Source organism: Oncorhynchus nerka, linkage group LG6, assembly GCF_034236695.1.
Source record: "Oncorhynchus nerka isolate Pitt River linkage group LG6, Oner_Uvic_2.0, whole genome shotgun sequence".
NCBI classification, from domain to species: Eukaryota; Metazoa; Chordata; class Actinopteri; order Salmoniformes; family Salmonidae; genus Oncorhynchus; species Oncorhynchus nerka.
This window is the reverse complement of record NC_088401.1, coordinates 41,020,132-41,046,976: the sequence shown is the minus strand read 5'-3', so window position 1 is coordinate 41,046,976 and position 26,845 is coordinate 41,020,132. Positions and strand designations below refer to the sequence as shown.

General features: G+C 44.4%; 1 protein-coding gene across 8 annotated transcripts in view; it reads left to right on the top strand.

The window, feature by feature from the left end:
* LOC115130445 (supervillin-like) overlaps positions 1–26,845 on the top strand; it is a 135,764-nt gene that overhangs the window by 37,177 nt on the left and 71,742 nt on the right. For 6 of the 8 annotated variants that reach the window (XM_065019565.1, XM_065019564.1, XM_065019563.1 and 3 more), the window contains exons 2-9: positions 4,363–4,426; positions 7,281–7,372; positions 9,615–9,681; positions 9,778–9,929; positions 10,275–11,046; positions 17,444–18,406; positions 18,721–18,912; positions 24,365–24,399. In XM_065019565.1, coding sequence (XP_064875637.1) covers positions 4,363–4,426; positions 7,281–7,372; positions 9,615–9,681; positions 9,778–9,929; positions 10,275–11,046; positions 17,444–18,406; positions 18,721–18,912; positions 24,365–24,399 — 2,337 coding nt within the window. The remainder of the gene's footprint in view (positions 1–4,362; positions 4,427–7,280; positions 7,373–9,614; positions 9,682–9,777; positions 9,930–10,274; positions 11,047–17,443; positions 18,407–18,720; positions 18,913–24,364; positions 24,400–26,845) is intronic. The other 2 variants (XM_065019566.1, XM_065019567.1) reach the window with 2 other exon arrangements.

Genomic DNA, 26,845 nt, shown 5'->3' with positions numbered 1-26,845 from the left:
TGATTCGACCTTGTTTTTCCCCCTTAGTTCCCTGTTGTTTTGAAAGCACTATAATCTCCAGAGAATGAAATACTTTGACAAAGTTTGATGACTGCTGCTGCGCCAACTTTCTTTTCAAGTGAGCACATCACAACAAGGTGAGTCCAAAAATGTATTGTATGCTGTTGCATAAATGATGTAATATGCCAGGGAGACATGTATACTGTAGCTAAGAAAGTAATACTAAGTGTATGTTGTGCAGTAAGCTGTTAGTAGCCCATGTGCCTCACCCTAATAACTTAGCCTACTTTTCTGACTTGGTGATGCACATGTAGTTTATAGCCTGTTTTAGAGAAATACAATCAAATAGTGTAAGAGTTTTCATGTCCCCTCTATTAATCCTACAGTTCTGACTTGGTGTACAGGGATAATACTGTCGCTGTACATTTCAAAAGTGCTGAACAAATAGTTTGTCTTAATGGAAATGACGGATTGTCTCTTATCCATTCGTCGTCCCCTTATGCCATAGTTTGTATATCTCAATTGTCAGTAGAAACCACATTTGTTTAAGCAAGTTAGCCATATTGACTGAATTAACTGTTTCGCTGCCAGATAAGGCTCCGCTGATATCCAGGTGTAGCAATTGTAATGATTCACTCCACGGTGCTGAAAAGAAAGCTCTGCTGTTGGGACAGCTTTATGTAGGCCCTAACAGTGTGTGGACACCGTTTGTCACCTTTATAGTGCAATTAATGTATTGTTTAGTGTTGTGTTGTGGCTTTGCTGGCAGTTTGAGTTTGCCCCACCAAAATTTACATGCTAAAATCATCACTGTATTCAATGTTTGCTTTTTTTTATTTTTTATTATCTACCAATAGGTGCCCTTTGCGAGGCATTGGAAAACCTCCCTGGTCTTTGTGGTTGAATCTGTGTCAATGCTGTACTGAGGGACCTTACAATTATCTGTATGTGTGTGGTACAGAGATGAGGTAGTCGTTCTAAAATCATGTTAAACATTATTATTGCACACAGTCAGTCAGTCCATGCAACTTACTTTGCGACTTGTTAAGCAATTTTTTTGACATATATATATATATATATATATATATATATAATGTATGTATGTGTGTGTGTGTGTGTGTGTGTAACCGATGTGAAATGGCTGGCTAGTTAGCGGTGGTGCGCGCTAATAGCGTTTCGATCGGTGACGTCACTCGCTCTGAGACCTTGAAGTAGTGGTCCCCTTGCTCTGCAAGGGCCGTGGCGTTTGTGGAGCGATGGGTAACGATGCTTCGGGGGTGACTGATGTGTGCAGAGGGTCCCTGGTTCGAGCCCAGGTAGGGGCGAGGAGAGGGACGGAAGCTATACTGTTAATTTTGTGTGTGTGTGTATATATATGTATGTGGACACCCCTTCTAACCTTTCCAACAAGTCAGTTTGTCAAATTTATGCCCTGCTAGAGCTGCCCAGGTTAACTGTATGTGCTGTTATTGTCAAGTGGAAATGTCTATGAGCAACAACGGCACAGACATGAAGTTGTAAGCCACACCAGCTCAAAGACCGTGCCGCCGAGTTCTGAAGCGCATAGCATATAAAAATCGTCTGTCATCGGTTGCAAAACTCACTACAAAGTTCCAAACTGCCTCTGGAAACAACATCGACACAAGAAGTGTTCGTTGGTAGCCTCATGAAATGGGTTTCCATGGCCGAGCAGCCGCACAGAAGCGTAAGATTACTATCAGCAATGCCAGGCATTTGCAGGAGTGGTGTAAAGCTCGCCGGTATTGGACTCTGGAGCAGTGGAAACGTGTTCTCTTGAGTGATGAATCACGCTTCATCATCTGGCAGTCTGACGGACGAATCTGGGTTTGGCAGATGCCAGGAGAACGCTACCTACCCGATTGCATAGTGCAAACTGTAAAGTTTGGTGGAGGAAGAATAATGATCTGGGGCTGTTTTTCATGTTTAGGGCTAGGCCCCTTAGTTCCAGCGAAGGAAAATGTACAGCATACAATGACATTCTAGATGATTCTGTGCTTCCAACTTTGTGGCAAAAGTTCAGGCAACTTTCCTGTTTCATCATGACAATGCCCCCCCCCGTGCACAAAGCGACATCCATACAGAAATGTTTTGTCGAGATAGGTGTGGAAGAACTTGAAAGGCCTCCACAGAGCACTGACTTCAACCTCAGCGAACACCTTTTGGGATGAATTGTAACGCCGACTGTGATCCAGGCCTATTCGACCAACATCAGTGCCTGACCCCACTAATGCTCTTGTGGCAGAATGGAAGCAAGTACCCGCAGCAATGTTCCAACATCTAGTGGAAAGCCTTCCTAGAAAAGTGGAGGCTGTTATAGCAGAAAAGGGGGGACCAACTCCCTATTAATGCTCCTGATTTTGGAATGAGTTATTTGACGAGCAGGGGTACTTAATTTTGGTCATGTAGTGTATTTAGGCTTGCCATAACAAAGGTCTTGAATACATATTGACTCAAGACATTTTCAGCAATTCATTTTTCATTAATTTGTAAAAAATGTCTAAACATAATTCCACTTTGACATGCGGTATTGTGTGTAAGCCAGTGAAACAAAATCTTAATTTAATCCATTTTAAATGCAGGATGTAACACAGCAGAATTGTGAAAGTCAAGCGGTGTGAATACTTTCTGAAGGCATTGTATGTCGAAGCAAATTCAAGACTTGATGGCCATGCTACCGCAACATTGACTTTAAGCGGTCTCCATTGTTTTTGTTTTTCTATGGCTAAAATTGTGTTGCACATATTCAAGGCTGCTGCTTTCTTCATAGGAACTATGATGTTTATGTGTTGTATTAGGGCAGAGCTTGACAACTGTCTTTGCATCGATGGTGGCTGGCACTTATCACTTCGATGCGCCTGTGTCATAAGTTAGAAAAGTAGAAAAGGCTCATCAGTCACCTATGTGTGAGGGTTGGTTACCATGTATTTAATTTGAATTGCTTGTATCTCTCCTCTGTATTTTGCTCTCATAGAGAGGCTTCTATTGGGTAGAGTTGGTAGGTTCTGCCACACACTCACAAAGAAACAACCATGACATGTGATTAGGGCTGTGATGTTCATGGAAATTTGGAGGACCTTAATTGGGCAGCCAAGTGACTGTGGTCTTCTTAACTGTTCGAAAAGCACAATAAATAAAAAAATTCTGCACATTTTCTTATCTCCTCCGCTCTTGCCTGCATGGGCTGCCATAGACAGAATGAATATAACGGCCGTCCCCATTTAAGTCCATGTTGGCATAATGGGTGGACTGGTGGCCATTGCGAAAGTACCCATAGGAGCAAATCAGGAAGTGTACCCATCAATATGTGATTTGTTGATTCCTTCCATGTTCATGAGCCACATCAGTTAACATCACTTGAATGAACATTCTACATTACCGTGGAAATTATTGCATCACAATACCCGGCAGACATTGTGAGTGTACACATGTACTCAGTCAAAGTGCCAGGGTTAGAGGTTTCATTCATTTTTTTATTCCAAGCCAGTTTTATTCATTCTATTTCTATGTGTGCCAGTGCAGGCAATCTAGGATGCGTTCCCTAGGCAACTGAATACTTTTTTTGCTACAGCACCTTGCTTGTTTCAGCAAGGAGCAACAAAGTTTCACGTTGTAAAGAATCCATGTTTCCACAAATGGACTTAAACACACGAAGGGCTCCCGAGTGGCGCAGTGGACTAAGACACTGCATCTCAGTACAACAGGCGTCACCTGATTTCGAATCCAGGCTTCATCACATCCGGCCGTGACCGTTGGTTACATGGTTAATTGTGCCAGTCCTACATGTGATCAGACTTTAAAGAATCCAATCCGTCTCAATGAAAAGCAATCAAACCTCTAACGCCTTGAGCTGTGACGACATAGAGACAAGCCACTTTAGAAAGAGCTGTACTGCAATTTACTGTGTGCGTGTGTCTTTGTGAGTTAGCTGTCTCAATTCTCACCTGGTTTCATTTTCAAATAAACACTGGTCTGCGGCTCTGTTGAAAAGTACTGCACTATATAGGGAATAGGTGCAATTTTGGATGTGCTCACAGTTACATTGTTCTCATTACAACCCAAAGGTTGCACAGATCCTATTGTTCAACATGATTCAATAAAACATGTTTTAGTTTTCTAATGTATTTAATTCCTCTGCAGTGCTGCAAGTCCACATGACTAATGTCATGCATAGAGAAATGTTGTCGAATGACCTTAAGATGCCTCTAATACACTCGTGTTAATGTTTTGTCATTAAAAAATGTAAAGTTAGGCCATTGTGAATGGTCCGTCTCCTCTCACTCAAGTGATGAAGAACTGAGTATGGTCTTAAAGTCTAAATGATGTTTTCTCTCTCCTCTCTAGAACTTGGGAGTGAGACCCCCATCAAACTTGGGAAGGCAAGACTTTTACAGAAGAGGGCTCTTAGGTAAGATGCTATTCTCATGGATAATATAAATATTTGTGTATTGTTTCAGTTCTGTATACAGTATCATTGCACATCTAATACATCCAATATTTTTCAACGGTATTCTTTTCCCATCCGTAATGGATAGACGTAACATGTAGACAATGGATAGACAATGGTAATGGATAGACGTAACAGGTGCCTTAGATTTGAGTCAGTGTGAATAGATCAACAGGATCTACGACTTTGACGTAATCAGCCTATTACTGAAAATAACTGCACATAGTTTTGATAATGACTTATTTTAGTTGCTAATAGGAAGAACTTAGGGCCAAGATTTACTGGTCGGCTATTTAGATTTTCTCTCTCTCTCTTCCAAATATATTTTTTTAAACATTTGGATGTCCTCATGACCTAAGAATCCAGTTCCCTGTTTTCTAACCCAGCCATTGATTCCTCTTTCAGTGCATTGTTTTTACCCTATTCCCTATATCAATACTTTTGGGTAGTGCACTACAGAGAATAGGGTGGCATTTGAGATGCAACCAGAATATAATTACATTGTTAATTTCTGCTTACTGAAATTAACCCATGGACATTGTTCTGACCAATTATTTATATACTTTTCACACTAGATGACTGACAGGGGGAGCTGATTTGAAACCGCTGCTCCTCTATTTTACTACTCCCCAACAGTTTGTAACAAAAAATATATATTTGTAAGCTGTAGAAATGCATTTATTAATGTAATTTGCTTATGCCACATTTATTCTATTACAGACGCCTTAATGTATACTTTAAAATTATATTATGTGAGCTAAACATACAAATGAAAACATTGAAATATAGAAAAACATTTGTTTCAACATTTTAACGTAACATTTTTGGAGAGCACCAATGTTACTGTCCCCACTACCACAACAAGATACTTAAATATGTGTAATTTTGTCCTTAGCATATATAATTGAAATACTGTATAATTCTATTAATTCCTATGGAGGACTGCGTCTTCTGAGAAGAACCAATATGGCCGACCGGTAGCTTCAAAGCCTTTCATTGACCAATACAGTTGTGGCCAAAAGTTTTGAGAATGACACAAATATTAATTTTCACAAAGTCTGCTGCCTCAGTTTGTATGATGGCAATTTGCATATACTCCAGAATGTTACGAAGAGTGATCAGATGAATTGCAATTAATTGCAAAGTCCCTCTTTGCCATACAAATGAACTGAATCCCCCCCAAAAACATTTCCACTGCATTTTAGCCCTGCTGCAAAAGGACCAGCTGACAGTGATGTCAGTGATTCTCTCGTTAACACAGGTGTGAGTGTTGACGAGGACAAGGCTGGAGATCACTCTGTCATGCTGAGTTCAGTTCTCCGAGTTCGAATAACAGACTGGAAGCTTCAAAAGGAGGGTGGTGCTTGGAATCATTGTTCTTCCTCTGTCAACCATGGTTACCTGCAAGGAAACACGTGCCGTCATCATTGCTTTGCACAAAAAGGGCTTCACAGGAAAGGATATTTTTTTACCTTTATTTAACTAGGCAAGTCAGTTAAGAACAAATTCTTATTTTCAATGACGGCCTAGGAACAGTGGGTTAACTGCCTGTTCAGGGGCAGAACGACAGATTTGTATCTTGTCAGCTCGGGGGTTTGAACTTGCAACCTTCCAGTTACTAGTCCAACGCTCTAACCACTAGGCTACCCTGCCGCCCCATATTGCTGCCATTAAGATTGCACCTAAATCAACCATGTATCGGATCATCAAGAACTTCAAGGAGAGCGGTTCAATTGTTGTGAAGGCTTCAGGGCGCCCAAGAAAGTCCAGCAAGCTCCAGGACCATCTCCTAAAGTTGATTCAGCTGTGGGATCGGGGCACCAGCATTACAGAGCTTGCTCAGGAATGGCAGCAGGCAGGTTTGAGCGCATCTGCATGCACAGTGAGGCAAATACTTTTGGAGGATGGCCTGGTGTCAAGAAGGGCAGCAAAGAAGACACTTCTCTCCAGGAAAAACATCAGGGACAGACTGATATTCTGCAAAAGGTACAGGGATTGGACTGCTGAAGACTGGGGTAAAGTCATTTTCTCTGATGAATCCCCTTTCAGATTGTTTGGGGCATCTGGAAAAAAGCTTGTCCCGGAGAAGACCAGGTGAGTGCTACCATCAGTCCTGTGTCATGCCAACAGTAAAGCATCCTGAGACCATTCATGTGTGGGATTGCTTTTCAGCCAAGGGATTGGGCTCACTCACAATCTTGCCTAAGAACACAGCCATGAATAAAGAATGGTACCAACACATCCTCTGAGAGCAACTTCTCCCAACCATCCAGGAACAATTTGGTGACAAACAATGCCTTTTCCAGCATGATGGAGCACCTTGCCTTAAGGCAAAAGTGATAACTAAGTGGCTCGGGGAACAAAACATCGATATTTTGTGTCCATCGCCAGGAAACTCCCCAGACCTTAATCCCATTGAGAACTTGTGGTCAATCCTCAAGAGGCAAGTGGCGAAAGAAAACCCACACATTCTGACAAACTCCAAGCATTGATTATGCAAGAATGGGCTGCCATCAGTCAGGATGTGGCCCAGAAGTTAATTGACAGCATACCAGAGCAGACTTTTACTTCATGTAATTGTCGATAAAAGCCTTTGACACATATGAAATGCTTGTAATTATACTTCAGTATTCCATAGTAACATCTGACAAAAATATATAAAGACACTGAATCAGCAAACTTTGTGGAAATTAATATTTGTGTCATTCTCCAAAATTTTGGCCACAACTGTACATAGCATCAGCAATCTAGTGTTTATATACATAATTGGTTATGACTGACTGAGCTGTTCTGTTTATATTTGTGTTTCCTGCAGCTTCCAGAAAGGGTTCTTGTTCGAAGAGAAAAACACCCTTGCCAAGAACACCAAGGATATAGATGTAAATCTCTTGGCAAGCCTCCCTAAAGGTGACTCAGGGTTGAGGGAAGTGGTGCCTGTTGTATAACTGAGGGTGCTTACTGCTTTGACAAGGTTCAGTCAGAAATAATATAAAAAAAATTTCACGTGAACAGTGTGTAAGCACTTCAAAACACTTGTACGCTAATGCCTGCCTCAGACCACTCGTAGAACAGCTAAGTGCGTCGTTAGATGCTTTTTGCTCTCCCGCATCACTTTATACACGCGAGTTCTCCGCTAAATGTAGAATCACATGGAGTATCCATCTCTCAGGCTCCCGAGTGGGCACTGCATCTTCGTGCTAGAGGCGTCACCACAGACACCCTGGTTCGAATACAGGCTGTATCACAACCGGCCGTGATTGGGAGTCCCATAGGGCGGTGCACAATTGGCCCAGCGTCATCCGGGTTTGGCCGGTGTAGGCCGTCATTGTAAATAAGAATTTGTTCTTAACTGACTTGCCTAGTTAATCAGATGCGTAACCTTTATTTAACTTCAGAACAAAGTTGACTACAAATACAACGTTCTCTATGCAAGTGTTACAATGAATAATGAAAATGAAAACTGAGATGAGTGCATTAAAATATAAACAGTAGGCTTTAGGCCTATTTCAATCATATTGAAATACATTTCATGTTCAATCCATTGTTGTTTTGCTAATTGTAGGCTAGTGTCTGTAATTTGTCTCAATCTATTTCTTGAGTAGCCTAACATGTGCGCAATGATGTGCCAAATCGGTGATTTTAGTGCAATTTATTGGGGAAGTATAGAATAAGTTGCCTTAATATTTGGAGCTGTAGCTAGTAATATCTCTAGGAGCTGATGTTGTTGGTAATGTGAAATAATTGTAATGTTAAGGAAAGATTTGAATGAAGAAAGCTGATCCAAGAGCAGCTCTCCCTTTCTTTCGATCCTATCAGTATCGACACATGCTCCAACAATGCACTTAGCGACCGTTCTCCCTGCGCAATGTTGTGGGAAACGCATGTTACATCTTTGGCTGTTGTAGGAAAGATGCATTGTTAAAACACTTGTACGCCTAAGTTCCATCGCTATCGGAAAACCGGGCCCTGGGCGATCCATATCGCGGTAAATTGACTGAATTGTCACGATAGCGATAAATAAAACGTTAAGTTTATACCATGAATGTGCACCACAGTTATTTATTTATTTTACCCTTAAACTTGTACTACTACATTGAATGTTGTAGCTATCAATTTCTCCGTTAAACAATCAAAATGATTTAATTTCTAACATCTCATTTCTCTAGTAGGGCCCTAAAGTTTATTTATAATAATAAACGATATCAGCAAAATGTCCACGATAATTGTTCTGTTTGGTCGGTGTCGATCATTTTAGGTAACATTTTAGGTTTCCCTCAGTGTGTGCTCACACAGAGAGGCCAGGGCACATGGCACTTGGAGTGCGTTTGGTTGTTTTGTTTCTGTTGTGTATTGAAAAGTTGCTTTATTACATGTGGTGTCCAGCAGTAACACACGTAACAAGCTGTACTGTACTGTACTGTTCTGTTTATCCTGACTACAGTGCAGCTCCTTTCCTACTAGCTCATGGATAGGACTCTGTCTGTCTGTCCCCATAGAGGGGCTGTCCGGTTCAGTCCAACCCAATAGGCCATTACCTGACTGCTGTGTTTACACAGGCAGACCAATTCTGTTCTTTTTGCCTGTAATTAGTATTTTGAACAATCGGATTAGATTTTTCGCTAATCATTGCCCAGAAGATGAGAATTTGGATGCCTGTGTAAACACAGCCTGTGGGTCTGGGTGCATTTTGTGTGATCTCTCAGTCTCTATGTAGGGCTCGATCAATGACATGAAAGATTCAGAGTGTAACTACTTCTTTCGCTAAGTCAATTAGTCAGTAGCAGATTGGACTCTTTCTATTATCAAAGCGGGATGCAGATTTTGTCAGTCAGTTCCTTGTGAATGTGTCTCTCAGCGATTTGTCACTGTGTTGTAGAGAACAGAGTCTGCTACTGGAGGAATCGGCGGCACCTTATAACAAGACCCACAAACAAACCGAGATCTATTCTTGCTCTAGATGTGACAGTAGCCTGTCCAAGATCGGTTTGAACTTACAGTAAACTCTGTTGGCTAATGTGAGCTTAAACTGTCCATCCTCATCTGCTGTGAAGTGTGTCTCTCTCTTATAATGACTACTGTATTGACTAGACTTTATTCTCTACTTTCCAGTTTTATCCTGTTTAACCTACCTGTGTTTTCATCTGTCCAGTTTCAGAATTGAGGAAGCGTTTTGAAGGCATCAGCCCAAGCACTAGCTGTGACTGGGAAATGAACAGGTACAACAGACATTCGTGATGGATGAGAACGTGTGTGTGTGTGTCACTGTGTGTGTGTGTCACTGTGTGTGTATTTGACTCTGTCTGATTGTGTAGGAAGGAGAGGTTTGCCCGGCGGTTGGAGGGCATAGAGAGCGAAGTGCATCCCGCCATATTACCCAGCTGCCCAGGCCTGGTGACCAATCAGCTGGTAGAGGAAGACACGCCCCGTTACACACGCGCCTCGGACACCTGTGACCCCTGTGTTGGTGAGGACACACACACTACACAGAGTACCCTTTGTCAGTGAGGACAAGGACACCTAGGCACAACAGAATACAGTCACCCACTCACTAAACTTGTACCTGGAGTTCCTACATGGCTGCATCAGCTACCTACGCAACCCACAGAATGACAGCACTAGAGCATAGTCAGAGCTCCATATACCATATAAATAAAGAGACCTGCCCCAATTTGGTCAATATTTGCTTACAGTATTAAGTCATTTGCAAGATATACATTGACATCATGCATTATATATTACTTGCGTAGTGTTTTAGTCCATACATAATGTAATAGTCTGAAGCAACAATGGTCTCTCCCTCTATCCCTAGTCACAGTACAACGTTACAGTAAGGAGGACATGGAGAGTCCAGAGATGATGACCCATCAGCTGGTCACTGCTCCAGAGAGGCAGTCCAGAGCCCGGTGCAGACCTGAGGAACAGACCCAGACCGTCCTCACCGAACCCACAGACCCCGCTGGTTCCGACCTGGACTCCAAGGTGGAGCGGATCGCTCGCTACAAGGCAGAAAGGCGTCGCCAGTTGGCCGAGCGCTATGGTATCTCGCTGGACCAAGAGCCAGACACCACTGTCACCGACCACTTCTCTTCCCGATACGGTGCCTCCTGTGGACTCAAGGAGTTGGCTTCTTCCTCTGAGAGGCAACAGGGCTACACACACCCAGAAACACGCTGCAGGGCAGAGTCTGTGGGGGACGAACACTCCTACACATCCAGTAGATCCAGGGTGGGTAGAGTGGCCCCCCCACCACAGGGCTACGGCAAGCCTGGCCAGGGGCGACCCAGGGTTGACTCGTTCACAGAGAGGGAGAGGGTGGAGAACCTGGAGAACCAGCGTAGGGCGGCTCAGCAGGAGAGGAACATCAAAGCCCCCGAGCCGCAGCCGCCATCTTCCTCCACCTACATGGATGTGACGTCGTCGACCTCTGCCAAAGTGCCCGTTGCTAAGCACAACACCATCATGGGGTTGCCCCCCAGCTCACCCAAGAGTGGCCGGAAGTCCTTGCTGCCCTCCCCCAAACAGGTGTCCCCTGGGGACCTGTTCATAGAGCAACAGGCCCACAACATCCTCAGCAGACAGGGGTGAGTGGCCCTACTTCCTACACTATGTCTAGATCTGCTTCGCTCTTTCTCTGTCCCCTTACTGTAAACATAACAGATGGAGAGAAAGAGAGTCTCTGTATCACACACACACACACACACACACACACACACACACACACACACACACACACACACACACACACACACACACACTGCGTCTCCTAGATGCCTTTAACAGAACTACAGTGCCTGTGCTTGCTCCAGCCCAGAGCCTGTCCCCCTCTCTGACCCCGGCCCTATGTTTGCGGGCATGTGTGTGACTGTGTGTTAGCGTGTGTGTAAGGAGATGCTCCTGTGTGTCTGGTTTTTAATGTCCTCCTATGGAAGGATGGGTGGGCTGCGTTTGGGACTGGAAGATGACACATTATCCATTAGGCTTGCAGCACACTCATCGCTCGCCCCCTCACAAAGTCGTCCTCTTGGCAGGAACATTGACTGTGTCCCAAATGGCACCCTATTCCCTATATAATGCACTACTTTTGACCACTACACATTATTTCAAACCGCAATCTGAACCCAGAGCAGTTGTCTGGAGTGGAATTAAAGTGCAGCGCAGGCAGGCTCAGTCAGTCCAAAAGGATTCAAACAGACACGCACGCAGCTGGGACTGAGAGGACTTAATTCTGAACTGACCTCAGATCAGGCATTGATGTTAGTGCTGCATGTCTTTCATGTTTAACAGCAACCTGTACTGTTAAGATGATAAGTTCGACTAGATAAAAGGAGTTGCTTTGGGGATTTAGTTGAAGTCAAAATTATATTAAGAATCTACTATAATTGCACAGTTGCTATCAGACTAGAGCAGTGTTCGAATCCTCACACTAACCTCCCTAACCATACTATTTGTGACGTGATTTAAGTATGTAGTATTCTTATTGGTCAAAGCATGGATATGGTTAGTAAGCCAAAAGTTCCCGGATGTCGTACTAAATTTGCCAAAATATGAAGTATACACGCAGAGGACACTATTTCCGTACTTTAGGGCCCATAATGCAATTCTTCAGGAAATGGGCGTGGCTTCACAGCGTTTTTAGATTTGAAGGAAATGGCGGAAAATATGCAGCCAAAGTACGACGAGAGCAGATACAAATTCATTGCTTTAACGAATGATGACAAATGTTAAGAAAATGTTGAACAATGTAATTAAGCAATGACTTTTCAAATAAGTTACCTTACACGTTATGTTGGCTGACAATTTGTTAACTACGCTGTCCTTACGAACCACATAGCATATCATTATAGCAGTATGTACCGGTATGTTAGTTGGCTAATAAAACATCAAACTTGCCAGTATATATTAACTATAGGCTGTCTAATTGCTAACTATCCAATGGTTTATTGACTTGATTATTCTTGTCGTTCTTAGCTAAATGGTATCGTCATTGTGCGTTCTCAATGGACATTCGGGTGCTTTCGTAAATAAGCTCTGGCTATCTAATCTATTTCAGAGCACTCCCGTCTGAGTGTACCAGAGCGCAATACATTTACTAGCGCTCAACACCCGTTGAATATGGCCGGTGTCTGTAAATGTTGGCAAAAAACGTAATTAAATTGTTGCCAGCAGCACATAACTTCCTAACTGGCTCTGCTAGGGCGAGTAAAATGATCAGAGTGGTCTCATTTGTGTCTGGAAGTAACTAGCAAGCTAGCCAACGTTAGCTTAGGTGCTTGACTGCAGTTGTATGGTCAGAATGCTCAAATCACCCTACTCCTCAGCCCGAGGGTCCAGTGTGCGCTCCCAGAGGGAGACGCTCTGAATTTACAATCTGACAACACAAGCACTCTGGCACTCCAGATTGAGTTTAATAACACCCCTGAAGTCGTAAAATGTCTAACTAGTCATTTGTTATGCTAACAGCATCAACTTCCGGTAGACCGGCGAAGAGCTAGTACGCTCAACTGAAACGATAGTTTGTGTACAGTATACTAAAATGAACCATTAGTATGCTGTTTATACTCATTAAGTGTGTAGCATACAGTATGTTAGTATGGGTTTTCGAACACAGCTTATGACTGAGCCAAAGTCACCCAAAGCCCTTTATTTCAGGCGGTGAAACTGTAATGGTGTCATGATCTAAAAAATGGCACTGTCAATGTTAGATGCATTGCATTTTCCAATGTTTTTTCCAGTGCTCTTCATACTCCTCCCCTCCAGTCCCTCAGTCTTTTAACAGCCAGCTCTTGGCCTTGCTGTACCCTGCAGGTAGTAAATGTGTACTCACTAAGGGGGGCATTTATATTTCACATCCCACCAGGCATTACTCTTTCCCTCATCTGTCTCTGTGTCGGTCTCTCTGTGTCTGTCGCTCTCTCTCGCTGTCTTTGTCTCTCACTCTCGGGTTTCAAAACTTAGCAGCAGCTGTGTTGCGTTAACCATCAGAAGGGGTGTTGGGTTACGGGGTGCACTGTGTGACTCCTCGGTCAGAACTATGACAGCATACAGAGACACAGCTGGGGCTGATGAAGGCCAGCAACACCATGCCAAACCGCCAGCCTGGAGAAAGAGTTTAGGGTTTAGGTCATGGAGCAGAGGGCTAGCTGTCTATCACTCACTAGCTCGCTTTTTTTTTCTTATCCTCTCTCTTTCACTCTGTCATTTATTTTCTTACATTTTTTTTCACCACATTTTCCTCCCTGATTTCGTCATATCCAATTGGTAGTTACAGTTTGTCCAATCGCTGCAACTCCCGTATGGACTTGGGAGAGGCCAAGGTTGAGAGCCGTGCGTCCTCCAAAACACAACCCTGCCAAGCGGCACTGCTTCTTGGAACAATGCACGCTTAACCCGGAAGCCAGCCGCACCAATGTGTCGGAGGAAACACCATACACCTGGTAACCGTGTCAGCATGCATGCGCCTGGCCCACCACAGGAGTCGCTAGAGCGCGATGGAACAAGGACATCCCGGCCAAACCCTCCCCTAACCCGGACGACGCTGGGCCAATTGTGCGTCGCCTCATGGGTCTCCCGGTCATGGCGGGCGGCAACACAGCCCAGTATCAAACCAGGATCTTTAGTAACACAGCAAGCACTGCGATGATATAGCATTTTCTAGCTCTGAGTCTCTACTTTTATCCAATGTAAATTTTGGTACATAGGACCGAGCCAGTAGGTCACATATCGTCCCGCGACACCCTACTTCCTTCCTTTTGTTCTCCTCTACAGAAAGACCTATGACTAGTTATTTAAATATCTCTCCTTTCTGCATAGAATAGATAGAAGTCTCAATCCGGTACAGCCCTCTATACTAGGAAGTTATGGCTCTGGATATCGGTAAGACAGATAAGGAAGGATATATACTATGTAGCCACATGGGACCGGACTACACAGGGATTTTTTTCATTCCTTTTTTAGGACCAAATCATGCACGTGCAGTGTTTACAATAGGCAGTTTCCTTACTCTACGGCAACTGAGTTGGGAAGGACGCCTCTATCTTTGTAGTGCCTCAGTGTATAAATACACCATCCAAACTTCACCTTGCTCAAAGGGATATTCATTCTTCTTAAAAAAAAAAATATATATATATATATCTTCCAAGTGGTGCCCTTCTTTGCGAGGCATTGGAAATCCTTGGACTGGTTGAATATGTGCTTGAAATTCACTACTTGACTGAGGGGTAGTTTTTCAAAAATCATGTTAATCAATATTATTGCACACAGAGTGAGTCCATGTAACTTATTATGAAGGCACTGAACATGTACAGTACACTGTGTGCAATGCAATACATGCTGCTGTTTTGTGTTATGTCTGTATTACAGGAGGTTGGTGGCACCTTAATTGGGGAGGACGGGCTCATGGTAATGGCTAGAGAGGAATCAGTGGAATGGTATCAAACACATGGTTTGATGCCGTTCCATTGGCTCCGTTCCAGCCATTATTATGAGCCGTTCTCCCTTCAGCAGCCTCCACTGGTCTGACTCTGTATGGTCCTATTATTTTCATAAAACCCAACCCCATAAACCCCAATTCATTGTTCATTTTGATTAATGTTCCTGGAGAGGATTTGTTTCATATTTCATCGTTTGTTGACATTTCTCCAAATACCAGTATCATAACAGAGCGTGCACTAAACTACTAGAGAATGGGATATCCATTGAAGTACCAGGCAGATGTATGGTCTTTTTTGGTCAAGTTCGATACGAAGTCAATCGTGTGTGTGTGTGTGCTACAAGTGAAACGCTGGGCAGTCTAGCCGCTAGCCACGCACTCACCCAGTGGCGTCCAAAATTACACCCTATTCCCTATATTGTGCACTGCTTTTGACCAGAGCTCCACAGGGCTCTGGTCAAATGTAATGCGCTACATGGGAATAATAGTGCCATTTTGGACATGCCCAAGTGTGTCGCTGACTCACTGCATCTCCCGTCCCATTGGTACAGACCGGAAGTGAAACCACCCAGCGATTGGTTCCTCCAGACTGTTTCGGCATGCAACACCCAGTCCCTTATCAACTGGCCCTCCAGATACAGTGGGTGTCTGACCCCCCCCCCCCCCCCCACATGCCCATCTCTTAACCTATCCCAACATGGCATTGTCACATCTGACCTTACCCCCCATCAACATGGTGTTGCTGAGTTCTCATTTTATTGACCAAATTCTCCCCCTTCCCACCTCCATTCAGGTTGTCCAATTACTTATAGATTTGTAGAGTTACTTACAGTAAGTGCTCTATTGAGGTACTCTCTCTGTTACTCTCTGTTTCTCTGCTGACTAGGCCAGACTGAGGGAGAGGGGAGGATGATGCTGAGAGTCACAGTGGGGGAAAAACCCTTTTAGTCACGACTCATCCCCCACTCCTCTCTATTTTGACTCAGCAGATATATCCAGTAATGTATCCTCTCTCTCTCAGGCCCACACACATAGTCAGAGAAATGTGAAATTAGAACTGGAAAAAGTATTGCTCTTAGCGCCATTAGCTCCTCTTCGTTTCCTTTTTCTAGATTTCAACAATCAGATCATTGGATCTGGACTCAAAGCAGTGGTAACCTTGTGATTACAGACAGACAATGGAGTCCAGTAGAGTTATGCGGACTAAGTTTCTATATTCAAGACATTGACATCATAGGAGACCATTTCTGACCCACTATACCTGATTACCGGATTTAGTCATAAAGGAATGTGTCGTTCAGAGATTAGGAGAAAAGCAGACTAAGCTTTGCTTAACTTTCCTCATAAGTCTATAGTTAAAGATCCAATGCAGCTGTTTTCATCATCAAATCATTCCTGGGTAACATTTAAGTACCTTACTGTGATTTTTTTCGATTTGAAATGGTCAAAAAGAAACAAAATAGCTTCTTAGCAAAGAGCAATTTCTCAAGCAAGATATTTGTTAGGATTGTCTGAGTGGGGAGGAGAAAGCTGAAAACTAGCTGTTATTGGTAGAGCGGTTTGGAACTCTCTTATTGGTCAAACTAATTTACTGCTGTGATGTCCCCAGGCAGGCCAAAGCTCCCACCCCACCAACACAGGCTGACATTTCAGGTATTCTTTTCAAACAGGTCTTACACTAAAAGGGCATTATCAATATTTTCACAATTTCACAGTATTATTCCAACTTCATAGTGTGGAAATATATATAAAACACAGGGAAATCACGTTGCTGTCTGCACTGGGCCTTTAAGGGAAAAATGGCAGTTAAGAAGAGATTTCTTCTGAAGATATGTGATGTGAATCCAGGCACAGGCCTGCTCAGCTGTGGAAGTCTTCCCGGACCTTGAGTAGTAGAGGCCAGTGAAGAGAGAAAGGAAAATAAGGAGAGGGCACTCTGTCAACTGTTCCAGTAACATCTTAGATGTACTATAGGAAAATGGTGAAGAGCTGAGTGTTTGTATGCCATATGCTAGCCGCCTTCCAGAGAGATTAACCTGTACAATACTGCTGGCTTTAACTCTCCCAGAACCACAAAATCAAGTCTTATGGGAAAGAGCTACTGTTTTATATTTAACTACTGTTGGAAAAGCATTAGCCACCACCTGACAACAGCTGTAGCCTAGCGTGTTGTCAACCAACCGACCCCCACCATCGTCCAGCATGTGATCTGTCTATGCTCTGCATCCAATTAATTCCCTGTTTGTTTAAGTTTGGTGACTTGGTGTTCATCATGTGTTTCTCATTAGTATCTCACTGGTCAGATGGTTTTACATTCTTATTTCTGGGTTATATCATTGATTACATTTTGACTGTTTTCTCTAAATGGAGCCACGCTTGAATAAGAGAGGGGAAGGAAGGGAGGAGGTGAGGGAGGGATGGGGGGCAAAGGTATGTTTGTGGCTGAGGGAAGGGGATGTGTTGGGCATTTACCATAATTTATCTCTCTGCACTCTCTGAGTTTCAGTACAAACTGGAGCGTGTTGTAAACCCTCTTTCTCTCCCTAAAGAATCAGAGTTAGGGACAGACTGGCCAGGGAGGAGGGAGTTCGAAAGAGGAGTCCAGAGCTGGGCCACCATGTCCCCGAGGCCCCCCTGTACAGGAGACACCCCCAGATCACCACCCGCTCCACAGCCTACCACCATGACCCCCAGGCTCCGGCATATACCACCACTGACTCTCCAGGCCCCAAGTCCTACTCTCACCACCAGCCTCAGCTCACCCGTTCTGGGCAGAGTGATGACCCCAGCTATCTGTCCATGACTACTGGCCCCGGTTCCGGGGCACAGCAGCCCCAACAGCCTCTGCCAGAGGAGGAAAAGGAGATGGAGGGAGAAGTGGAAGAAGAGGAGAAGAGGGGAGCCCCTAGGGAGGGCAGGAAAGCTGTGCTGCCATCAGAGATCAGAGGAGTCCAAGGAGTGGGACAGGGGAGGGAGGCTGAGCCCAGAGGATGGTACATGGAAAGAGGGGGAGAGAGACCCAGGATGAGATGGGAGGAATCGGCCACAGACCCCGAACCAATCAGAGCTACGGAACAACCCATGACCCGCCTGCAGGCCGCCGAGGTCAGAGCAGAGCTCAGAGCCTCCAGGGAGAAGGGCCAACAACCGTGGAGTGACAACGCCATCTACATCCAGAGAGGCGTTGCCCCCGCCTCTACCCACTTCCAGAACAGGGGAGGAGGCCCAACCGCCACCACCATAACCACTGATGCCTTCATCTCCTCCATCCGCTCCTCATCCGACACTGAGCCCCATGGGGCCCCTAGAGGCTCCATCCCCAGGGCCCAGGAGCCATGGTCGGTCAAAGAGGCAGCAGGCCTGCGGAGGGGGGCCATTGACGGTGGGATCAGAAATAGAGACCAGAGACCACTAGAGACCAGGGACGCTCGTATCTCTGTGGCCAAGCTTCGTCACTCCTACCTGGAAAGTGCTACGACTGCTACTGCCCCAGTCGTCAGGAAACCTGAGCTGTAGGTGGTTCTGTACTACAGTGCTGCTCTACAATGCATTCTGCTAAGAGTTGTGGCTGGCTTCTCTGTTTGGAACTCAGTCATCCGCTGCCTAACACGAAATGATAATCCGTGTGATTGTTGCATGAGTGTGGCCTTCATTGCTCCTCCAATTATAAAACCAGGGGTTGGTATTCTGTGTGGGGAATCAAATGAAAAGTATGCTTCAATTCTTAAATTACTATTTTCCTGCTCTTACTTGTGTTCTCTCACCCTGCTATTTTTCTTTCCTTTCTTCATCACCCGACCCTTCATCTCTTTGTTGTGCTCCAAAGAGAGGAGGAAATAAAGTGGGTGTACCCAGGGAGGGCGGAGGTCCCCTGGAGAGGGGTGCAGGACAATACAGTGGTCCCATGGAGGGGGGACAGGGGGCGCAGACTCTCTATCTCGCCTGGAGAGAGTAGAAGGACCTCAGAGAGGTTTAGGACCCAGCCCATCACCACCGCTGAGAGACACCGGTCTGATAGGTACTGTGGGTTGTGTGTGCTGTGGCTAATGCATGGCAAACAAAAGGAATTAGTCCTCATCTTTTTCAGCTCTGGAGGAACATACACACACACACATTCACACAGGCTAATCCAGAAACCTATGCTTTCTCTCTCCGGCCGCATGTACTGTTCCTGACATACAGTAAGATGTGTGTTGCCTTTTTATTCAAATCAAATCAAATTGTATTTGTCACATGCAGCGAATACAACAGGTGTAGTAGACCTTACAGTGAAATGCTTACTTACAAGCCCTTAAACAACAATGCAGTTTTAAGAAGAATTCCTCAAAAAATAAATAAAAGTAACAAATAATTAAAGAGCAGCAGTAAAATAACAATAGCGAGGCTATATACAGGGGGTACCGGTACAGAGTCAATGTGCGGGGAACTGGTTAGTTGAGGTAATATGTACATGTAGGTAGAGTTATTAAAGTGACTATGCATAGATAATAACTGAGAGTAGCAGCAGTGTAAAAGAGGGGGGGGGAAATGCAGATAGTCTGGGTAGCCATTTGATTAGATGTTCAGGAGTCTTATGGCTTGGTTGTTTAAGTTTAGAAGCCTCTTGGACCTAGACTTGATGCTCTGGTACCACTTGCCGTGCGGTAACAGAGAGAACAGTCGATGAATAGGGTGACTGGAGTGGCAATTGTAAGGCCTTTCTCTGACACTGCCTGGTATAGAGGTCCTGGATGGCAGGAGCTTGGTCCCGGTGATGTACTGGGGCCTCTACCCTCTGTAGTGCCTTGCGGTCGGAGGCCGAGCAGTTGCCATACATACCAGGCAGTGATGCAACCAGTCATGCTCTCGATGGTGCAGCTGTAGAAGATTTTGAGGATCTGAGGACCCATGCCAAATCTTTGCAGTCTCCTTAGGGGGAATAGGTTTTGTCGTGCCCTCTTCACAACTGTGTTGGTGTGTTTGGACCATGTTAGTTGGTTGGTAATGTGGACGCCAAGGAACTTGAAGCTCTCAACCTGCTCCACTACAGCCCCGTCGATGAGAATGGGGGCGTGCTCGGTCCTCCTTTTCCTGTAGTCCACTATCATCACCTTTGTCTTGATCACGTTGAGGTAGAGGTTGTTGTCCTGACACCACAAGGTCAGGTCTCTGACCTCCTCCCTATAGGCTCTCGTCGTTGTCGGTGATCAGGCTTATCACTGTTATCATCGGCAAACTTAATGATGGTGTTGGAGTCGTGCATGGCCGTTCAGTAATGAGTGAACAGGGAGTACTGGAGGGGACTGAGCACGCACCCCTGAGGGGCCCCCGTGTTGAGGATCAGCGTGGTAGATGTGTTGTTACCTACCCTCACCACCTGGGGACTGCCCATCAGGAAGTCCAGGATCCAGTTGCAGAGGGATGTGTTTAGGCCCAGGGTCCTTAGCTTGGTGATGATCTTTGAGGCCACTATGGTGTTGAACGCTAAGCTGCAGTCAATGAATAGCATTCTTACATAGGTGTTCCTTTTGTACAGGCGTGAAAGGGCAGTGTGGGGTGCAATAGAGATTGCGTCATCTGTGTGTCTGCTGGGGCGGTATGCAAATTGGAGTGGGTCTAGGGTTTCTGGGATAATGGTGTTGATGTGAGCCATGACCAGCCTTTCAAAGCACTTCATGGCTACAGGTGTGAGGTCCACAAGTCTGTAGTTGTTTATGCAGGTTACCTTAGTTTTCTTGGGCACAGGGACTATGTGGTCTGCTTGAAACATGTTGGTATTACAGACTCAGACAGGGATAGGTTGAAAATGTTAGTGAAGACACTTGCCAGTTGGTCAGTACATGCTCGGAATCTGTCCGGCCCTGCGGCCTTGTGAATGTTGAATTGTTTAACGGTGTTACTCACATCTGCTACGGAGAGCGTGATCACACAGTCATCTGGAACAGCTGATGTTCTCATGCATGTTTCAGTGTTACTTGCCTCGAAACGAGCATAGAAGTAATTTAGCTCGTCTGGTGGGCTTGTGTCACTGGGTAGCTCTTGGCTGTGCTTCCCTTTTGCAGTCTGTAATAGTTTGCAAGCCCTGCCACATCCGACGAGCATCGGAGCCAGTGTAGTACGATTCAATCTTAGTCCTGTATTGATGCTTTGCCTGTTTGATTGTTCATCGGAGGGCATAGGTGGGTTTCTTATAAGCTTCCGTGTTAGAGTCCTGCTCCTTGAAAGTGGCAGCTCTACCCTTTTAGCTCAGTATGAATGTTGCCTGTAGCCAGTGAAGCCAGTGACTGATGTGGTGTACTCCTCAATGCCATCGGAAGAATCCCAGAACATATTCCAGTCTGTGCTAGCAAAACAGTCCTGTTGCTTAACATCTGCTTTATCTGACCAGTTTTTTATTGACCGAGTCACTGGTGCTTCCTGCTTTAATTTTTGCTTGTAAGCAGGAATCAGGAGGATATAATTATGGTCAGATTTGCCAAATGAGGGGCGAGGGATAGCTTTGTATGCATCTGTGTGTGGACTAAAGGTGATATAGAGTTTTTTTTTTCTCTGGTTGCACATTTAACCTGCTGGTAAAAACGGATTTAAAGTCCCCAGGTACGAGGAGCACCACCTCTGGATGAGCGGTTTCCTGTTTGCTTATGGCTGTATACAGCTCATTGTGTGCGGTCTTAGTGTCAGCATTGGTTTGTGGTGGTAAATAGACAACTACGAAGAATATAGGTGAAAAGTCTCTAGGTAGATAGTGTGGTCTACAACTTATCATGAGATACTCTGAGGTTGCTGTTCTATCCTGCCGATACAGTGTACAACCCACCAGCTGTATGTTATTCATGTCGTCGTTCAGTCACGACTCGATGAAACATAAGATATTACAGATTTTAATGTCTGTTGGTAGGATATACGTTCTTGTAGTTCGTCCACTTTATTATCCAACGATTTTACGTTGGCCAATAGTACCGATGGCAAAGGGAGATGAGCCACTCGTCGCCAGATGGCACCCCGATCTCCTTCCACGACTTCCTACTGCAAATGACGGGGATGAAGGCCTGTTAGGGTGTCTGATGTAAATCCCTCTCGCCCGACTCATTGCCTGGCCAGCAAAGGAAATTATGGAGAATGAAGTGTCCTCCCTCATCACTCCCCAAGGGAAAAGACTACAGTATATAGATCCTATTGGGTTTAGTGTGCAGGGAGTGTTTGTTTAGGCTGACGTGAGTTCTTATAAATCAACAGCATGTGTTCAACTGTATGTGTAGTTGGAAGTTTACATACACCTTAGCCAAATACATTTCAACTCAGTTTTTCACAATTCCTGACATTTAATTCTAGTAAACATTCCCCGTCTTAGGTCAGTTAGGATGACCACTTTTATATTTAAGACTGTGAAATGTCAGAGTAATAGAAGAGAGAGTGATTTATTTCAGCTTTCATTTCTTTCATCACATTCCCAGTGGGTCAGAAGTTTACATACACTCAATTAGTATTTGGTAGCATTGCCTCTAAATTGTTTAACTTGAGTCGAACGTTTCGGGTAGCCTTCCACATGCTTCCCACAATAATTTGGGTGAATTTTGGCCCATTCCTTCTGACAGAGCTGGTGTAACTGAGTCAGGTTTCTAGGCCTCCTTGCTCGCACATGCTTTTACAGTTCTGCCAACAAATGTTCTATAGGATTGAAGTCAGGGCTTTGTGATGGCCACTCCAATACATTGACTTTGTTTTCCTTAAGCCATTTTGCCACAACTTTGGAAGAATGCTTAGGGTCATTGTCCATTTGGAAGACCCATTTGCGACCAAGCTTTAACTTCCTGAATGATGTCTTGAGATGTTATTTTCCCTCATGATGCCATCTATTTTGTGAAGTGCACCAGTTCCTCCTGCAGCAAAGCACCCCCACAACCTGATGCTGCCACCCCCGTGCTTCACGGTTGGGGTGGTGTTCTTCCAAACATAACAATGGTCATTATGGCCAAACAGTTCTTTTTTTGTTTCATCACACCAGAGGACATTTGTCCAAAAAGTACCATCTTTGTCCCCATGTGCAGTTGCAAACAGTAGTCTAGCTTTTTTATGGCGGTTTTGGAGCAGTGGCTTCTTCCTTGCTGAGTGGCCTTTCAGGTTATGTCGATATAGGACTTGTTTTACTGTGGATATAGATACGTTTGTACCTGTTTCCTCCAGCATCTTCACAAGAACCTTTGCTGTTGTTCTGGGATTGATTTGCAGTTTTCACACCAAAGTACGCTCATCTCTAGGAGACAGAACGCGTCTCCTTCCTGAGCAGTATGACGGCTGCATGGTCCCATGGTGTTTGTACTTGTGTACTATTGTTTGTACAGATGAACGTGGTATCGTCAGGCATTTGAACATTTCTCCCAAGGATGAACCAGACTTGTGGTGGTCTACAATTGTTTTTCTGAGGTCTTGGCTGATTTTCGTTTGATTTTTCCATGATGCCAAGCGAAGAGGCACTGAGTTTGAAGGTAGGCTTTGAAATACATCCACAGGCACACCTCCAATTAACTCAAATGATGTCAATTAGCCTATCAGAAGCTTCCAAAGCCATGACATCATTTTCTGGAATTTTCCAAGCTGTTTAAAGGCACAGTTAACTTAGTCGATGTAAACTTATGACCAACTGGAATTGTGATACATTATAAGTGAAATAATCTGTCTGTAAACAATTGTTGGAAAAATGACTTGTCATGCACAAAGTAGATGTCCTAACCGACTTGCCAAAACTATAGTTTGTTAACAAGAAATTTGTGGAGTGGTTGAAAAACGAGCTTTAATTACTCCAACCTAAGTGTATGTAAACTTCCGACTTCAACTGTAACACACACACACAGGCTCATTCAGAAACCTATAGATTCACCCTCCCTCCCTTCTAGTCATCCAATCTCTGATGGCCTAAGCACAGACTCTAAGCTCTCTGGCCAGGCAGCAGAGCGTGACAGGAGATTAGAACCCAAAGGTCTGTTTCGTGGTTGCTGAGTGTATCCTGGCAGTGGACACTCCATGTGACCCGCGCTCGCCTCTCTATGCTCGCCAGGGTGAATGAATCACTCCTATTGTTGTTGTTTATTCTTAAGGTCTAGCAGTCTGTAATGCCTTAGATTGGGCAACTCTCTCTGTTAGAAACTCTGATTTCTGTGGTTATGTCCCAAATGGCACCCTATTCCCAATGTAGTGCACTATATTTGAATTGATCTATTTGTTCCCTGGTCAAAAGTTATGCATAAATAGGGAATAGGGTGCCGTTAGGGACACATTCTGTTTAATATCCTAACACCACCTATCACGTTACCTCTGTTTCTACTGCTGGGAAAATCTACTACTTTCTTTCTGCTTTCAATCTCTCATCTCTGGGTAGCTGTACTCACAGTTGCAGTCATTTGCCATCGATTTCCAACAACTTGATTTGATTGTCTATTAATAATGTGTTTTTTTCTTTCTTTCTTTCTTTCTTCTTGCCTTTTCTCCTGAAGGTCTTGTTTGAGCCCAGATCTACCTAGCACTGAAGGTAAGTTATTTTTGAACTTTTTCTCCATTGGTAAAAGGAAAAAATAATTTGTATATAACTTTGAACAGGTACATGCCATCGGATAAATGTAATATGTTTGCGTTCCGCTAAAGAACATATCTGTCATTTTTGTTTGAATGATTCCCTTTAATGAGAAAAGCTTAATGATGCTAGGCTTATCATTAAACTTAAACTACATGACCAAAAGTGTGTGGAAATGTGCTCATCGAAAATCTCATTCCAAAATCATGGGCATTAATATGGAATTGTTCTCCCTTTTGCTGCTATAACAGCCTCTACTCTTCTTTGAAGGCTTTCCACTAGATGTTGGAACATTGCTGCAGGGACTTACTTTAATTTAGCCACAAGCGTTAGTGAGGTCGGATATTGTGCGATTAGGCCTGGCTCGCAGTCGGCGTTCCAATTCATCCCAAAGGTGTTAGATGTGGTTGAGGTCAGGGCTCTGTGTAGGCCAGTCAAGTTCAACACTGATCTCGACAAACCAATTCTGTATGGACCTCACTTTGTGCACAGGGTTATTGCCAAGCTGAAACAGGAAAGAGCCTTCCCAAAACTTGCCACAAAGTTGGAAGCACAGAATCATCTAAAATATCATTGTATGCGGTAGCATTAAGATTTCCCTTCTGGAACTAAGGGGCCTAGACCGAACCATGAAAAAACAGTCCCAGACCATTATTCCTCCTCCACCAAACTTTAAAGTTGGTGCTATGCATTCAGAAAGGTAGCGTTCTCCTAACGTCCGTCAAACTGCCAGGTGGTGAAGCGAGATTCATCACTCCAGAGAATGCGTTTCAACTGCTCCAGAGTCCAATGGCGGCAAGCTTTATTCCACTCCAGCTGACGCTTGGCATTGTGCATGGTGATCTTAGGCTGTTTGGCATTGGAAACGCATTTCATTAAGCATCTGACGTTGCTTCCAGAGGCAGTTTGGAACTCGGTAGTGAGTTGCAACTGAGGACAGAGGGTTTTTACGTGCTACGCACTTAAGTACTCAGTGGTCCCATTCTGTGAGCTTGTGTGGCCTACCACTTCGCGGCTGAGATGTTGTTGCTCTTAGACATTTTCACTTCACAATAACAACACTTACAGTTGACCCGGAGCAGCTCTAGCAGGGCAGAAATTTGACTTGTTGGAAAGGTGGCAGACATCCTATGACAGTGCCACGTTGGAGTCACTGAGATCTTCAGTTCGGGCCATTCTACTGTCAATGTTTGTCTATGGAGATTGCATGGCAGTGTGCTTGACGTTATACACCGGTCAGCAACGGGTGTGGCTGAAATAGCAGAATCCACTAATTTGAAGGGGTGTCCCCATACTTTTGTGTATATAATGTATGATTCATAAAGGAGATAGAAAAAAGTTTTAGTTACTATTGGTGCTCACAATACAGACGTGGCCCAAAATTTTGAGAATGACACAAATATTCATTTCCACAAAATTTGCTGCTTCAGTGTCTTTAGATATTTTTGTCAGATGTTACTATGGAATACTGAAGTATAATTACAAGCATTTCATAAGTGTGTCAAAGGCTTTTATTGACAATTACATGAAGTTGATGCAACGAGTCAATATCTGCAGTGTTGACCCTTCTTTTTCAAGACCTCTGCAATCTGCCCTGGCATGCTGTCAATTAACTTCTGGGCCACATCCTGATTGATGGCAGCCCATTCTTGCATAACCAATGCTTGGAGTTTGTCAGAATTTGTGGGTTTTTGTTTGTCCACCCGCCTCTTGAGGATTGACCACAAGTTCTCAATGGGATTAAGGTCTGGGGAGTTTCCTGGCCACGGACCCAAAATATTGATGTTTTGTTCCCCGAGCCACTTAGTTATCACTTTTGCCTTATGGCAAGGTGCTCCATCATGCTGGAAAAGGCATTGTTCGTCACCAAACTGTTGCTGGATGGTTAGGAGAAGTTGTTCTCGGAGGATGTGTTGGTACCATTGTTTATTCATGGCTGTGTTCTCAGGCAAGATTGTGAGTGAGCCCACTCTCTTGACTGAGAAGCAGCCCCACACAGGATGCTTTACTGTTGGCATGACACAGGACTGATGGTAGCGCTCACCTTGTCTTCTCCGGACAAGCTTTTTTCCGGATGACCCAAACAATCAGAAAGGGGATTCATCAGAGAAAATTACTTTACCCCCAGTCCTCAGTAGTCCAATCCCTGCACCTTTTGCAGAATATCAGTCTGTTCCTGATGTTTTTCCTGGAGAGAAGTGTCTTCTTTGCTGCCCTTCTTGACACCAGGCCATCCTCCAAAAGTATTTGCCTCACTGTGCATGCAGATGCACTCACACCTGCCTGTTGCCATTTCTGAGCAAGCTATGTACTGGTGGTGCCCTGATCCCGCAGCTGAATCAACTTTAGGAGATGGTCCTGGCGCTAGCTGGACTTTCTTGTGCGCCAAGAAGTCTTCACAACA